Source organism: Felis catus, chromosome C2, assembly GCF_018350175.1.
Source record: "Felis catus isolate Fca126 chromosome C2, F.catus_Fca126_mat1.0, whole genome shotgun sequence".
Taxonomy (NCBI): domain Eukaryota; kingdom Metazoa; phylum Chordata; class Mammalia; order Carnivora; family Felidae; genus Felis; species Felis catus.
Window position 1 is genome coordinate 112315235 of NC_058376.1, and position 15989 is coordinate 112331223.

At 37.0% G+C, this 15989-nt stretch overlaps 1 protein-coding gene and 1 pseudogene across 1 annotated transcript in view; one reads left to right on the forward strand and one right to left on the reverse strand.

Moving 5' to 3' along the window:
• Positions 1 to 210: 210 nt before the first annotated feature.
• Positions 211 to 15989, reverse strand: part of LOC101091891 (arylacetamide deacetylase-like 2) — a 40803-nt gene continuing 25024 nt past the window's right edge. The window contains 3 exon segments of the mRNA XM_045037426.1: positions 211 to 1176; positions 14926 to 15026; positions 15029 to 15096. Coding sequence (XP_044893361.1) covers positions 574 to 1176; positions 14926 to 15026; positions 15029 to 15096 — 772 coding nt within the window. The 3' untranslated portion in view covers positions 211 to 573.
• On the forward strand, positions 9494 to 12859 carry LOC102900044 (annotated as a pseudogene).

Below are 15989 nucleotides of genomic sequence, written 5' to 3' on the forward strand. Positions count from 1 at the left end.
TAACCTTGAAGATAATGTGATCTGGCTACCCCAAGGAATAATGACAGCCATCGGATGAAGGAAGCAAAGAGCTCCATCTAGAGCCTCCAGAGGGAGTGTGGCTCTTGCCAGCACCCTGATTTGGTGACCCTCTGAGAGAAAACATTTCTGTTGTTTTAAGCCACTAAATTTGTAGTAAAACATTACAGCAGTCACAGGAAACTAATCCAATTACCTTGTAACTTTTTCCCTTTATTTTTCCTTTGCCCACTCACTATTATAATTTCTCTGCCATCTTCTCTAAAGTGTCAGTAACCATTCTTATTCTCAACTTGAATAGGTGTTGGTTTGTATTAGGACAAACATAATTATCATAAACTATAAATAAAAGGATTATATACATTTTACACATGCAGTTCTAGGAATAAGAAAAATTAACTAGCTCAAGGACATACAGTCACTTTTATAACTGATTTTAATCTCCATTCAGATAACACAAATGACATTGTTCTTTGTACCACACCTGTGATAATTTGTATATCACAAATTACAACCCATTAACTGGTGGCCCTATATATTTTATATATATTACATTTATAAATTCTTATCCAGCCAACTAATATACATGTCTTTTATCCTGAGACCTAGACGTAAGTACACTGGTGACACCATGAACGATAAAGCTCCATGGAACCCATTCTCAATATGGTCATGAGTAATTTGAACACCAACATTCTGAAGTCTTGTGACATACATAAGTCCATCATCCCTTACACAATCATACTGACAGGTAAGAATATAGGTTGATGGCAAATTCTGTAACTGAGAATCATTGGCTAACAAGGGAGATGCTCTGATATCCATAAGTGCTGGCAATGAATAATTATGTCTTCCAAGAACTGGTTCGGTATAAACATGGTTTTTTCTATACTTCTTGGGTAAAAGAGTACTCCAGTTAACAAACTTAAACAGGTGTCTTGATTCCAGAGGCATATGTTGGTTTCTTCTCATTGCTTGGGTAACTGTTTCATCAGTGGTTAAATATGAGCTAACGAGTTTTATGCCCAAGTCCTTTGCTAGAATTATACCAAGCTCATTTTCTTTGTGAGATGGCAAACAAGAATCTATTATCTGTAAGATAGGGTAAATTAAAGCTTGAAGCTTGATTTTATGCTTTATTTCAAGATCAATCTGCACCTGAAAAAAACATAATGATGTCCTATAAGCAAAAATTCCAAAACTTCAGGAGGGAGAGATTTAATTTTTAAAACGTAAGCAATCATGAGATAAACAAATCTACATAAATTGATGTGATAATATATTATTTTCACAATATTTATAATGACCTTCAGTGGCATAAAAACTTGTCAAGCTCATTTCAACAGTAAAGTTTTATAAATGTTGGTTGTGTGTGAAAAAGGGAGAGAGATAGAGACGCCCAGGTATAAAACAAGTCCCAGGGATGTCATGTATAGTGTGGTTACTAGGTTAATAATCCTGTGTTGTATATTTGAATGCTATTAAAATAGTAAATCTCAAATGTTCATATCACAAGAAAAACAATTTGTAGTTATGTGTGGTGATAGATGTTAACTTGACATATTACTATGTTGATCAATCTGCAATACGTACATCTATCGATTATGCTGTATACCTGAAACTAACGTGATGTTGTATGTCAATTGTATATTGATTAAAAACAAACTTAAAACAGACAATGTCAGGAAGTGAGGCACTACTGGGCTGTACCCAAGAGCAATTTGAGAGACTGGGAGCAGCAGCCACAGGAATCTCAATCCCAGGTGGTGACAGAAGTAGCAGCAACCTGGCTTTGAAACCACTAATAGCACATACCTTGCTAGATTTGCTTTAGCAATTTGATGCCTTATTGTCAACTGGGCTGGTGCATCAAATGAGTTCATTACATTGGGTAAATGGGAAGAGAGAGAGAGAGAGAGAGAGAGAGATGCATACATACATACATAGAATGAGGTTTTTGTCAAAAATCACCAATGCAAATAATCTAAATAGGATAACCCTGGAGGAAACTGACACTATAAATAAATCTGCAAGAATTATTGACTGAATGAAACCAAAGTGAATGGAAAAAATAAATATAGCTATTGAAATAATATTTTATCATAAATTTGAAAATTAAAATTAAAAATTAGCATTACAATTTAAATATTTTAAAACAGTTTAAAGTTTAAAATAATATTATTAGGCTGTTAAGTAAGTTCCCAGCACATACTGTAAATTTTAAGAAACATTATTTAAATGCAGAAGTACAGAGACAGAAAAGAGAAAAAAAGCCAATGGCTAGGTAGCTTACCTTCTGAAAGAATGGTGATATTTGGAAAACAAAGGGATGAAATTATTTTTAAAAACCTTGTTGATATTCCATTTGACATACAAGGAGAGAATGTGGAATATGTAACATGGAGCCCTTTTTTCTTTCCAGAGGTGAAGGGGGGTGTCCTGAGGATCACCTATGACCCTGAGAACCCTAAAGGAGAACCTGAAAATAATTTCCAAAAAGCAAGTGTCTAGGCTAGAGTGTGGCATCTGAGACAATGATATCTGGAGGAATGAAAACGCCTGCTGTGACTAGAAGATGTACCTGTAAGTCAACCTCTCACCAGAATGGTTGGCTGAACTCAAAGGAGGGAATCAATTGAAATCCAAGATGTACCTCAGAAAGGGAAATAGTACCCCACCACCTCTATGATCCTCTCTCAGGGCATTAGAGGCTTCACAAGTTTAGAATGAAAATGAGCCAAGACAATGTTTCCTGACAGAAACTCTCAAATCTCTCCCAAGTGCCCTCATGTAGATAGATGATTTACTGAGCCAGTCTACCATCAACATCCCACTGCCAATGTCCCAAACCTAGACAAGGAAACAAACAGCCCACATCCACAGGGAGAGGGCAAACAGAAACACACCAACCAACACCTTATCTGGCCCTAACTGTCCTTTCTGGAATGTCATATGAAATAAATTGTTTTCCCACAAATGTGTCACTACTTACTACGTCTACATCCTTACTATATCATTTGTTGCTTTGCCAGTCAATACCTCTTCCTATCTCTCTGTCATCCTTTGAAGCTCATTTTAAAGTTAACTCTTTGAAAATACTGGAAGGGCACCTGCTGGTCAGATCCACCAAGTTTGGCAATTTTACCCTAGTTTTAGCAACCATGTTATCAGTCTAGTATGAATCTTCTTAGATGTTTTCTATATATTTACATATATTTCTAACCAAAAATGTATGATTATGCATGTAAGTACCTGATCAAAGTTCACTTCTCTATCTTTGAACTCCTCTAAACTTCCAAAACCCTCTAGCGCTTTCAGGTCAATGAAATTTCCCCTTACCTTTTAAAAATGTATATAATGGATCTCTCTCCTCGATTTTGAATTCCACAAGCACTGATAATATCTAAGTTGTCATTGTATGTCTTACCAGTTCTAAGATAATAAAAGGCTAAGTATAATATTTTTTAAAAGCAGAGAAATAACTAAATCAAAATTGCTGCTCAGTTTCTAATTCTAAGAGGACATTGTGTTCTCTTAGAACCAGAAACCAGAGGACATACGAAGCAGTAAGAGACTTATAATGAGTAGGTCCCAACAATAACACTTAATTATTGAATTATCTATAGCATTGTTCTTTCCTTCTAGATCCACATGGACTCAAAGACAAATGGCCAGAGTGCAAGAGTGCAAATAAGCATTAATACTGAACCATAAACATTACTACTGAAAAGCCCTGAATGAACCTTCCTATAACATAAATGTGAATATCACATTAATGGATACATATTTCTCATTCTGTGAGCAATCCATATGTACCTGGCTGCAAAAAGTGTGTAAGACATTTATCTCAGGATATTATCACTTCAAAAAGAACAAGAATGAAAATACAAAAGCAAAGAAAAAAAATTGAGAGAACACATCTTGCTTGTTGTGGTATCCTTGAGGCTTAAACACTGGTAATTGTTCTTAAATTGTCCACTTAAATTTTTATTATTGTTTTCAGTATAACAAAGACCTCTGGGTAACTCAGTAGAAGGTTACAGAATACATTCAAAAAAGCCCATTCTTCTGTCTCTCTCTGTCCCAAAAATAAATAAACGTTGAAAAAAAAATTAAAAAAAAAAAAAAAAGGGGCGCCTGGGTGGCGCAGTCGGTTAAGCGACCGACTTCAGCCAGGTCACGATCTCATGGTCCGGGAGTTCGAGCCCCGCGTCGGGCTCTGGGCTGATGGCTCAGAGCCTGGAGCCTGTTTCCGATTCTGTGTCTCCCTCTCTCTCTGCTCCTCCCCCGTTCATGCTCTGTCTCTCTCTGTCCCAAAAATAAATAAACGTTGAAAAAAAAAATTAAAAAAAAAAAGCCCATTCTTCTTTTTAATCCCTTCTAATAATTAACATTATTTCAATGAGAACACAATGGATGTGATACATTTCAACTTTTCTTTTGTACTTAAATACCATTAATTCTAAACTCATGAAATCTAAAATAGAATTCTCCCATATAAACTATTCCCTCTGCTCCTCTTTTATTAAACCATGCAATTTAAATTTCTACCTGGTTTTTCAAGTTACAGGTCATGCCACTGATAGTATTGTTACCATGAGAGTAGTTTATTAACACCATGGTAAAGACTGATCTCCTCAATCTAGAAAGTTGGCAACAAAATTCGAAACCAGTTCATAAAAGGCTTCTGTATCATACTAAAAAGCTTAGAATGACATGTAGGTCAGAAGGATTTTCACTCCTGCGTTAATTTCTTTATTCACAACTAGCCCCCATTAGTTGGGAATGGTGACTGAGGGGTAGCTGACAGGAAAGACAGAGAAAAACCACTCATGACTTTACGCCCTGCCCAGAGAGCCCTATATCAGTTTACTGACTCAACTGCTTTGAAGCCCATGTATTTGCCTGTCATGAATACTTGTGCCTGACATAAAGCCTGCTCCAGACAGTCTGAAGCATTACTGAATCCTCTCCCATTCCCCAAATGCCCCAAGGCCATCTATTAGGGCAATGGTGCTTTCCTAGAGAATGGCCAGTTCTTCCTGCCCAGCGCATACATTACTGTTCCTGCATTGAGTCCCTCATTATCCACAGCCCAGCTCAAACCAGTCACTGGTTTGCAAAGGCCCTTACCATCTAGCCCCCTGGCTTAGATGTGTATTATTTAACATTCTGCACATCCACAGCAACTTATCCTGTGCTTGTCATCCATAGAAAGATAGATGTATGTAAAATATTAGTTATATATGGAGTTCCCACATCACTACTGATAATCCTGTTCATCAAACTTAGCAGATCTACTATTTTTTAATCTGGTGCACCCAGCTTCATAGCAGTTGTGATTGCTTCCCTCACTGCTCTTCCTTTTCATTGATCACCCCCACCTCGTACCACATCCAACTTCACCAACACACAGATAGCCAGTGAGTATTTGGGTGACTATGAGCCACCATGAAGGAACTCCAATACAACAGGACTTTTGGCATCACCCTAGAGCACATGTTCCAACTTTTGTAGAAGCTGGAGAACTCCCACATGGAGCCTACTGTAGTCTGAATTTTTATATTCCTCCAAATTCATACGTTGAAAAGCTAATGTCCAAGATGGTGGTATTAGCCCATGGGGTGTTTGGGACTCCTTAACGTCCAACACTTATTTCACCAATTCCCCCACCCACCACCCCTCTGGTATCATCAGTTTGTCCTCTATGGTTAAGAGTCTATTTCTTGGTTTGCTGCTCTCTCTTTTTCCCCATGATCATTTGTTTTGATATTTAAATTCCACATGAGTGAAATCATATATACAATGGAATGTTCCTCAGCCATAGAAAAGAATGAGATCTTGCCATTTGCCACAAAGTGCCTAGAGCTAGAGAGTATTATGCTAAGATAAATACAACAAGCAACAGTATTTTTTAAATACAATTGTGATTAAAATTTTTCTATGACTTCACGATGCCCTTGGAGAAAAAAAATCAAAAGAGGCATGATTTGCCCCTGCCATCCTTTCTAACATCACTATTCACCGTACTTCCACTGATGTAGTATCTATGCACTTAGTTTTTTGTTTTTGTTTTTTTTTTTGAACCAGGATTCCAAAAGAGACAAACAGTAACTGCATAAATAGGGAGGGGACAGAATGAATCCGTTCAACTCTTCTCAGCAAGTCGCAAAAACAACTTGATTCCAAGGTCAATAATCAGTTATGGTTCAATTCAGCAGCATGTAGGACCAGTGTCTTTATTTAATATCTAAATTTTTCCCACAAAGATGTGTTGAGGATAATCTGTAATATCATGCTGTGTTACACAAGGGGACAGATAAAGAGGCTGCCCTCAGGTAAAACAGGCAGAAGAGAGGCAAAGGTCCAACTCTGGAGTATTCTGAAGGGTGGAGGAAGAAGACAGCAAGAGTACAGGTATGATGGCGGGGTTTGGATATATAAAGATTAAAAAAAAATTATTGTCCCAGATTCCAAAATACTTAGAGTCCAGTTGGGATTGTGCACATGCAACAAATAATAGGATAATCACTAGAGTGTAACTGCTTTGGGTAGTATAGAGGAGGTTCGCCTGTAAGGGTTTCTAGTGCTGATGGAATATCCAGGTGGGGAAAACTATTTGGATACATGGGTTTTGAGCTCATGACAGTGGCATCAGTGGGAGGCATAACTTTAAGAGCCTTCAGCAGATCATTCAGAGCTGAAGTCATGAGACCAAGCAGAGAATGGGATAAAAGCCAGAAGGACCAAACGTTGAGTCCTAAGGAAAATCAGACTCAAAGGAGTGTATAGACCAAGAGTTCATCTCCCATAAAACTGAATGGAAGAGAAGATAAGAACAGGGAGAGTGAGTATTTTAAGACAAAAGTTGGCAAGAGTTTCAAGTGATGAAAAGAAGTTAAAGAACAACAACAAAAATGCCCTTAGATATAGAAATAATGAGATCCTGGACCTACTTAGCCACAGCAAGTTGAACAAATGGCCAGGGGAGAATACAAAGTGATTAAATAAGGAAGGTATACATTAGGAGTATGTAGAAAAAGAGCTTAAAATGATGAGAGTTGAATATTTGATGTTAGGCTGTAGCAAAACAACTTTCTTACTTACCAAAGTGACCTCCACCTGTAACTCCAGAGTAAGGCAACTTTGTTGTTACTGTGTGTCAGGTAAACAGCTTTCAAATGTTGAAAGGTAATCATTTCAAAGCCAGATGAATTTCAGGCTTAACTTGCACTGTTAATAAAGGTCTTTTAGTTTTACAGAACTGAGCAACCTAGCCAATCTTTTATTTAATCTAGCAAACGTACTAAGTCATTTTTTCCCTGAAATGAAGATGTAAATCCCAAGACAAGATGCTTTTCCTAGACATGTCTTCCGCTTGGCCAACACAGGGAGAGAAAGACCTACTGCTAATCGACCCATGAAAGAAGAATGGAAGAATTTCTCTTAGTCTTAAGAGAGGGATAATCGGTCCAAGATCTAACAAATGATGACAAAGACCTCCTGAGACTACACAGTGGCTTCAGAAAACCATCTTGATTGTGCTGGCACAGATGGATAGAGGTTTCCAGAGAGCAATGGTGATGCAAGATTGAAATTAACAGAGGACTGGTATTTCTACGTTCAGTGGATTTCATGTAGTCCATGTGACACTGATATGTTGTGATTACATAGAGATTAATAAACATGGCAGAAGATAGTATACCTGCTACTGAAAATATCCCAGGTTGAAGGGTGTGTAGTGTCACTTTTTTTTAAGGCATCATCATTAATTAGTCTCTGATTTATATTTACTCTTAAGACTGGTAAAGAAAACATTAAAAATATTTTTAGACAAGTGTCAAACATATAAGATCATACGTGGCCATAGAAATATGTAGAGATGTCAGAGAAATATTGTTATAAATCGATCACAAGGCCGCGTTGACACCTTATGACAAATGATGCAAATTAGTAGGAACAATATATTTAGAAAGGTTAACCTGTAAACAAATAGAGATATCTTATATTACCACTACCTTTTCAAATTTCCTACATAGAATCACATAGTTTTTAAAAACTGAGAAGAGTGGAACTTAATAATTACTTCAGAGTATTGAATCAATTCATATTATTTTTTAAAATTAAGAAGATGTTTATGCCATAAATAAATAAAAATAATGCATAAATTACTCTAAAATATAATTGGATGAGATGGCCAGGAAATTGAATTTAAATGCTATTAAATTTTTAAAAAATTGCTCTTTAAAGTAAAGATTAAGGAACTTTGTTGAGAGAAAGTTTTTCGACTATAGTGATTATTCAGATCATTGTAATTGGTAAGCAACATTAGTAATTTTAGGACACATTATGTGACTTTGCCAGAAAATCTCAGAATTGTAGGGAAAAGATATTCATTTCTCTTTCAGTAAGTAGAAGAGAATTGAAAAATGGACAAAGTCCAAAAAAGAAAATTAAAGAATACAGAAGAATCTATTTAACCTCTTAATCCATGAGAACATCTTTTTACACTATGAATTATATATATATATATATATATATATATATATATATATATATATATTTGGTATCCATTAGGAAGGATATATCTAATATGTCACCTGAAGTCTTCTCAGAGTACACAAAAATACCGATCTCTAAATGAGGTATTCTTACTGAAACTGAGCTTTTCAGGCCATAAATCTGTAACATACTATTAAATGCTTTGTTGAAACATGAGACTTTGAAAAAAAGGGGGGGGGGTGGTATAATACTTACAAAGTAAAAGGTGATTTTAATTAGCCAGATAAAGAATAAACCTAGCATGGGAATAAAACTTTTTGATTAAAATACAACTCATGTAGAAAGTTTAGCTGACCATGAAGAATAAGCAACTTAAAGTATGATCATAAAAAACAGGAGGGGCACCTGGGTGGCTGAGTCCGATGAGCGTCCAACTTTAGCTCAGGTCATGATCTCGTGGTTCATGGGTTCGAGACCCACATCAGGCGCTGTGCTGACAGCTCAGACCCTGGAGCCTTCTTAGGATTCTGTATCTCCCTCTCTCTGCCCTTTCCCCTCTCTGTTCCTCTCCCTCAAGAATAAACAAACATTAATTTAAAAAAAATAAACAAGAAATGCTAAAGGAAATCACTTTTTTGTCATACTATGTAACCACGTTGAGTTCTGATACAGTATTTTCAGCTGTAAAACAATTTCTTTCATCAGATATATCAGAAAGTTAAATAGATATTATGTTCTTCTACAAGCAGCCAATTCAAAGAATACGATAATGTCAAATTTTAATTCACTTCAAGACAACAACTTGTACTGTCCTACAAATTGTACTGAGAATCGCATCTGTTTTTGGTAGCTGTGTTAATATTCAGGATTGCCCTGCTGGAAAGGTCTTCACATCTTGATGGATCTTTATGGCTACATGTCATAACCATTTCAAAAGCTTTCTTCATTTACAAAGCCTGGCAAATATTACAAAATGCAAACAGACATTACAGGTGTTAAAGGTGCTTCTTGATCATTATTGGGTAATTATTGGACAGTTTCCAGAATTTCTATATCCATAAAACCAGTTTTAGATAAAATTCAAGATTCGATTGCTGTATGATTTGGTGTAGCGATCCGTATGTAAAACAGGGGACAGTCTCCAATATTCATTCTCTACCACACTTCCCACCCCATCCCAGCAAGATTTTTCAAATAAGTGATGTATTAATTCAAATACATAGCAAATTAGTGTAGGTTGGAAGAGGCCTTGGGAATCAACAAGTCTAATGGCTTACAAATTTTCTTTTTGGTAATGAAATTCTGCAGAGCCAAAGGTGAAACTTTGCTAACTACTGCCATTCTGGCTCCACAATAGGGTTTTGTATGTGTATGTGGTGTTACAGATTAGTATACATGCATATGTATATGTACACTTTCAAATTATGAATGTGTGTATCTCTCTTTGCAATGTGCATATGTATACATAAAATATAAATATATGTGTCTGTATATAATTTTCTTCTGAGTGGTCTGAGTATTTTATTTTCATTCCTAATTTTTTTTTTAATGAGCAATATTCTGGGTTTGTGAAGAGGTGGAAATTTGGGAAGAGTGGAACACCTGGAGAAGGTTTCAAAGCTCTGTGCACTTGGCCCATACCTTGCCCTATCCATGTCTTCCCTATCCTTTTATAATTACCTGCTAATCTAGGACATTCTCCCTTGGGGGTTGGGCATTGCAACGAGATGGTCTCTTGTGCTGCACTATGAGCAGAATACGCTGGATTTCTTAACTACACAGGAAAACAGATTTTGATGGTGTGTGCCATGAAATTGAAGCAAAAAAAGATCAGGTGACCAGAAGGAATGCAGACATTTCCTCCAATCCAATTTATTTATGACTCTATTCCCTACATGTGTGAAATCCAATCCTTATCGCCCTACCTGGATAAAGTGTCCACAGGAAATCAGTCACCATATCAGTCACCAATCAGAGAAATGATTTCGCAGTTCATCATGCAGGAGAACTGATACTGGCTGTTACCCCAGCCAATACCAATCTTACAAACTAAGATCAAGGAAGATAACTAAATAAGTTGATTCTCAGGGTGCCTGGTTGGCTCGGTCAGTTAAGCGTCAGACCCTTGGTTTGGGCTCAGGTCATGATCTCACATGCTGACAGCACGGAGCCTGCTTGGGATTCTCTCCCTCTCCCTTTGCCCTTCCTCCACTCATGCTGTGTCTGTCAGAAAAGAAAAAAGAAAGAAAGAAAGAAAGAAAGAAAGAAAGAAAGAAAGAAAGAAAGAAGGAAGGAAGGAAGGAAGGAAGGAAGGAAGGAAGGAAGGAAGGAAGGAAGGAAGGAAGGAAGGAAGGAAGGAAAGAAAGGAAGAAAGGAAAGGAAAGGAAAGGAAAGGAAAGGAAAGGAAAGGAAAGGAAAGAATTTGATTCTCAAGGTCTGAAAACTACTGGAGTCATCACCAAACTAGACTTTATAGACGAAGAAACAGATGCCAGAGATGTCCTAAAGAACAAGATGCTGCCCCTTCACAGGGATTATGTGATGGCGGCAAACAGAAGCTGGAAAAATATATATGGGAAGGAGGAAAGGAAATTGTTTCTCTCACATTCAGCTTACGAACATATTGCCAGTCAGATGGACACCCCATACTTGGAGAAGTTCCTTAATCAGCTACTTACCAACCACATTTGACATAATCTGCCAAACTTCAGGAACAAATTAGAAGGACAGTTGTCCTCCACAGAAAGACAGAATGTGAAGTAGGAGCCTACAAACACTTCAAGCCAGAAGAGCCCACCAGGAAGACCAAAGCATTGCTGTAGGTAGGTCAACAATTTTCTGTGGACTTTGAGAAGAGAATCACAGTGTGAGGGGATCAAGTAGTTATCCTGGAATTCTCAAAGGGCTTTAAATCCATTGTATTTTCTATGAAGGCTTTCCTTCTGAGACAGTAAAGATGGGGTTCAATGAGAAAGAACTGTGAAGAGAAATAACCTATGCAATCAAAAACATACACAGTATCAGGACAGGGTTGTTTACTCGAAACATGGCATTTTGAGCAATAGTCAAGAAACAATTGCAAACCCTTCCTTAAGGTGTGTGGATCTGGTAAAACATATTTACCAACAGTATCAAAAAGTACACCAAAACAAAAAAAGACTGGCAAACTTCCCCAGACTCTTCAAGTAAATGGAAAGGATGATTGGTGACCACATTTGACAGCAGAAGGGAAGACAAAGTACTAGGTCCTGATATTGATTGACATCCAGTCTCCTACACCAACACTAATCATAAAGATTTCATAACTTTGCAAATGTTCAGCAGAGAATCAGTCAGGTTCACAAGAAAAATAGATTTGGAAATTAAGTAATTTGAAAGATGCAGCTAACCATCAGCATCAGCGGCATCATGAAAGGAGGCTTTAAAGGATACTGGTTTATACTCACCCCGAAGTTTGTCCTGGTACAAAGATGACAAGGCAAAAGCAAAGAAGTATGTATTTCCCTGGGACAACCTGAAAGTCTGGGATGTGGACAAGAGCTTTATGCCTAGCAAACACATATGTATATTCTTTAATAAAGAACAAAGGGCTGTATACAAAGACTGTTGCTTCCTTGAGCTGGCATGTGATTCACAGGAGGATGTAGGCAGCTGGAAGACGTCTCTACTAAGAACTGGGGTTTCTCCTGATGAATCTTTTACTGCAAATAATGATAATAGCCAAGCAGAAAACTTTTCCATGGACCCACAAGTGGAGAGACAAGCAAATACCACTCATAACCTGGTAGATTCCTACATGTCTACCACCCACAAATGTGCCAACATCAAATTCCCAAAATGATAATGCACCTGCTAATCAAAAATGTTAAAGATTTTTATAACTTCAGAGCTCTTAGCACAGTTTGGTTCTTTACAGGACCAAAATACTCTGATGAAGGAATCTGCTGAGCAGCCTCAGCACTGAGATGAGATATACCAAACGCTTAAAAAAGCCCTTGTGATCATTGGTGATATTAACACTGGCACTACCTTCATCCTAGGGATTTCTGTGGATGGCTCCTGCAAACAGCACTCCTGTAGGCCACCACCTCCAAGTCCCACAACCTACAACAGACATTGAGTGCTCCCCTCATATGGCCCTCATGGCCCACATCTCTCCCAAGGTCTGCCCCTGCCAATCCTCTCCTGCACCCCACTTGGGAGCTACCCCAGTTCCGTTCCAGCTGACCCCTTACTTCTTTTTCCCAACAGCAACAGTTCACTTGGAGTACCTCTGCAAGTTTCCTCTCAACCCACAAGAGTCCTTCCCAATGTTCTAAGTCATTCCCCCAAATTTTGAGTGAGGGCAAACCCATGACTCTTTTGAGTGTCTCTTTGAGTCTCTCTTTGCATATGTAACATCAAACTTTGGTGCCGTCAATGATGAAGCTAGTAAGCCTTGAGGACTTGGGCTCAGGAAACACAGACAACTAATTGACTTGTGTGACTGGCCTGTGTCTGATTTCCCCACAATCACATGGTGGAAATTACCTAACTTAGTCCCTCCTCAACATCCCTCTATAAGTTTGACTTTTAGGAGCTGAGTGTCATTTGGACAAACGAATTCAGCTTGTGACTTCTGATTTCAGCTGTGAGCTTTCTATTTTCCTCACCATTCTTCTCCTTTAAAGAACAAATAAATATATTTATGATTAGGTATTCTGAAAAAAAATTGGAGGAGGAGTTGGGATGCTTCCCAAATGATTGAATGAGGCCAGTATAACTTTATGTCAAAACCTGACAAGGGGTGCCTGGGTGGGTCAGTCAGTTGAGTGTCCAACTCTTGATTACAGCTCAGGTCATGATCCTGGGACATGGGATTGAGCCCTGTGTAGGGCTCCACATTCAGTGTGGGGTAAAATTCTCTCTCTCTCACTCTCTCTCTCTCTCTGTCTGTCTCTTGGGGCAACTAGGTGGTTCAGCTGGATAAGCATCCAACTTTATCTCAGGTAATGACCTCATAGTTCATGGGTACGAGCCCCATGCTGGACCCTGCAATGGACTCCACACTGGTATCTGCACTGACAGCTCTGAGCCTAGAGCCTGCTTCAGATTCTCTGTCTCCTTCTCTCTCTGCTCCTCTGCTGCTTACACTCTCTCTCAAATTAAATAAACATTTAAAAAAAAAGGATTCTCTTTCTCTACCCCCACACCTTCTTGCCTGTGCTCACTCATTCGCTCTCTCTCTCTCTCTCAAAAAAAAAAAAACTTTGACAAAGAACTTTTAAAAGATAGACATCAATCCCTCAAATCTTTAATTTCAGCAAAAAGAAACCAGCAAAATATAATAGCTTTAAGTCATCATGACCAGGGAGGCTCATGTCTGGAATGCAAGCATAATTTTACATCTGAAAGTCAACTGACATAACTTACTACATCAAAAGAATAAAGGAGAAAAATCACACTGTAATCTCAATAGATCCATTAAAAACATTTAGCAAACTTAATACATATTTATGCAAACACTATCATCAAATCAGGAATAGTAAAGACTTTCTCAGCCTGACAAAAGCCAACTGTAAAAAGCTTTCAGTTAACATCATATTTATTGGTGAAATATTGAATGATTTCCTTCTAAAATTCAGAGAATGACAATTGTTTTCAATGTAGTCCTGGAAGCCCTAGCTAGTGTACTAATTAATAAAAGAAAAGCATAAAGATTAAAAAGGAAGAATTAAAATGGTCTCTAGTGGCAGGAGATATGACTATGTAGAATATCCTAGGAAACATTAAAAAAACCCTAGAATTTATAAGTGAAATTTTTAAAGATATGATTGTAAAAGGTCAGTGTAAAACGCAAATGATTTCTGAATACTTTCAAAGAGGCACTTGAAAAATATTATTTTACATGAAAATTTTCCCAAATAATTCAGGAATAAATTTAAGAAAAGATGTGTAAGATTTCTACACTGAAAAAGGAAAATACTGAGGAAAGTGAAGAGGACTTAAATAAAAAATGACATAAACCATGTACTTTAATTGGAAGTACCAGGATTATTAACCTATAGATTCAACACAATACCATACAAAATCCAAATTAGCCTTTTTGTTTTTAGAAATTGACAAGATATCCCAGTATTTTGATGGAAAAGATCTAGAGTATTAGAAACAATTTTGAAGAAAGACTAAAGCTGGAGTCAGAATAGTATCAGGCATAAGAACAGACAAACAGGTCAATGGAACAAAAGAGAGGATTCAGAAATAGTCATATTGATAGTTAAATGATCTTAGACTCCAGTATCACTGTAATCCAATGAGAAAGTATGGTCTTTTCAACAAATGATAATGAAAGAACTGGTTATGTGTATAGGAAAAAAAAAAGATTTGTGACCTCTACCTCTCAGAATAAAAATAAATGCAACATACCTGTTGAGTCACAGCTGCTGCCAAATTGCCCCCAGAACTGTCTCCTGAAAGACAGATTCGGGTGGGATCCACTCCATATTTTCTAAGAATTTTATCTTGAAGAAAAATTTGACTGCAGTGAAACTGTCTTCAAACTGAGCAGGAAAATGGTGTTGAGGAGCTAGTCTATAGCTTTAAAAAAGAATGATTTATTTAAACAATTTTTTTATAATGTACCATTTATGGTTGTATCTTTCCATGTAGTTTTTCAATACCAAATAGATGCAATTCAACACCAGTTTCTATTTTTAATCTGTCAAAAAAATCACACTTGAGTTTTCCACTAACTCCTTAGTATATGGAAAAAAAAAAGAAAAGAAAATTCATATAAAGGTTTTCAACCTTGTATCTACATTCCACGGATAGCGTTGTGTGTGAGGGGTAAGGAGATATTAGGAACTCCTGACAATTGTAAGCATAGTTTTTAGTCCACATGCATTTTAGATGGAGATACTCTATAGTTTATACCATATTCTCAATGTAACTGGCGGTCCAAACATTAAAACATTATTGAAAGAGCACCATGGATATTTGAGGATAGCATATCTGAGAGATTATTATAGGGAAAGTGTTACATTTTTCAAGATCATGTGGATAAAAATCCTACATGCTTGCAATGTATATATCTCACCAAGGATAATGCCAACGGGTTGATTTTAGATAAAAATTTTGAAATATAAATAACCTTTTAGTATGCAAGGAAGATTGTTTGTTTCTGATGAATTCATTTCTGAGGCAAACTATCACACTATTCTTTTAATGGATACAAATGGATTTTTTCCCCCACTATGTACATGGACCAGTAAACATAGGAGAATGGTTCTATCAGCCTGCTATCTATCAGGGCTAACTTTTTTCCTCATGCTCTTTAGAAAAACAAAATTTGTAAATATCTGTACTTAACATTAAATGTTAGTGTGATGATCCTTAAAATTTTATCATAAACTATCTTTAGAAAATCCTAAACAAAGTATTTTGGTATCTATTACTTTAAATGCAGTATATTTAGACGTTAGGGTGAAGAA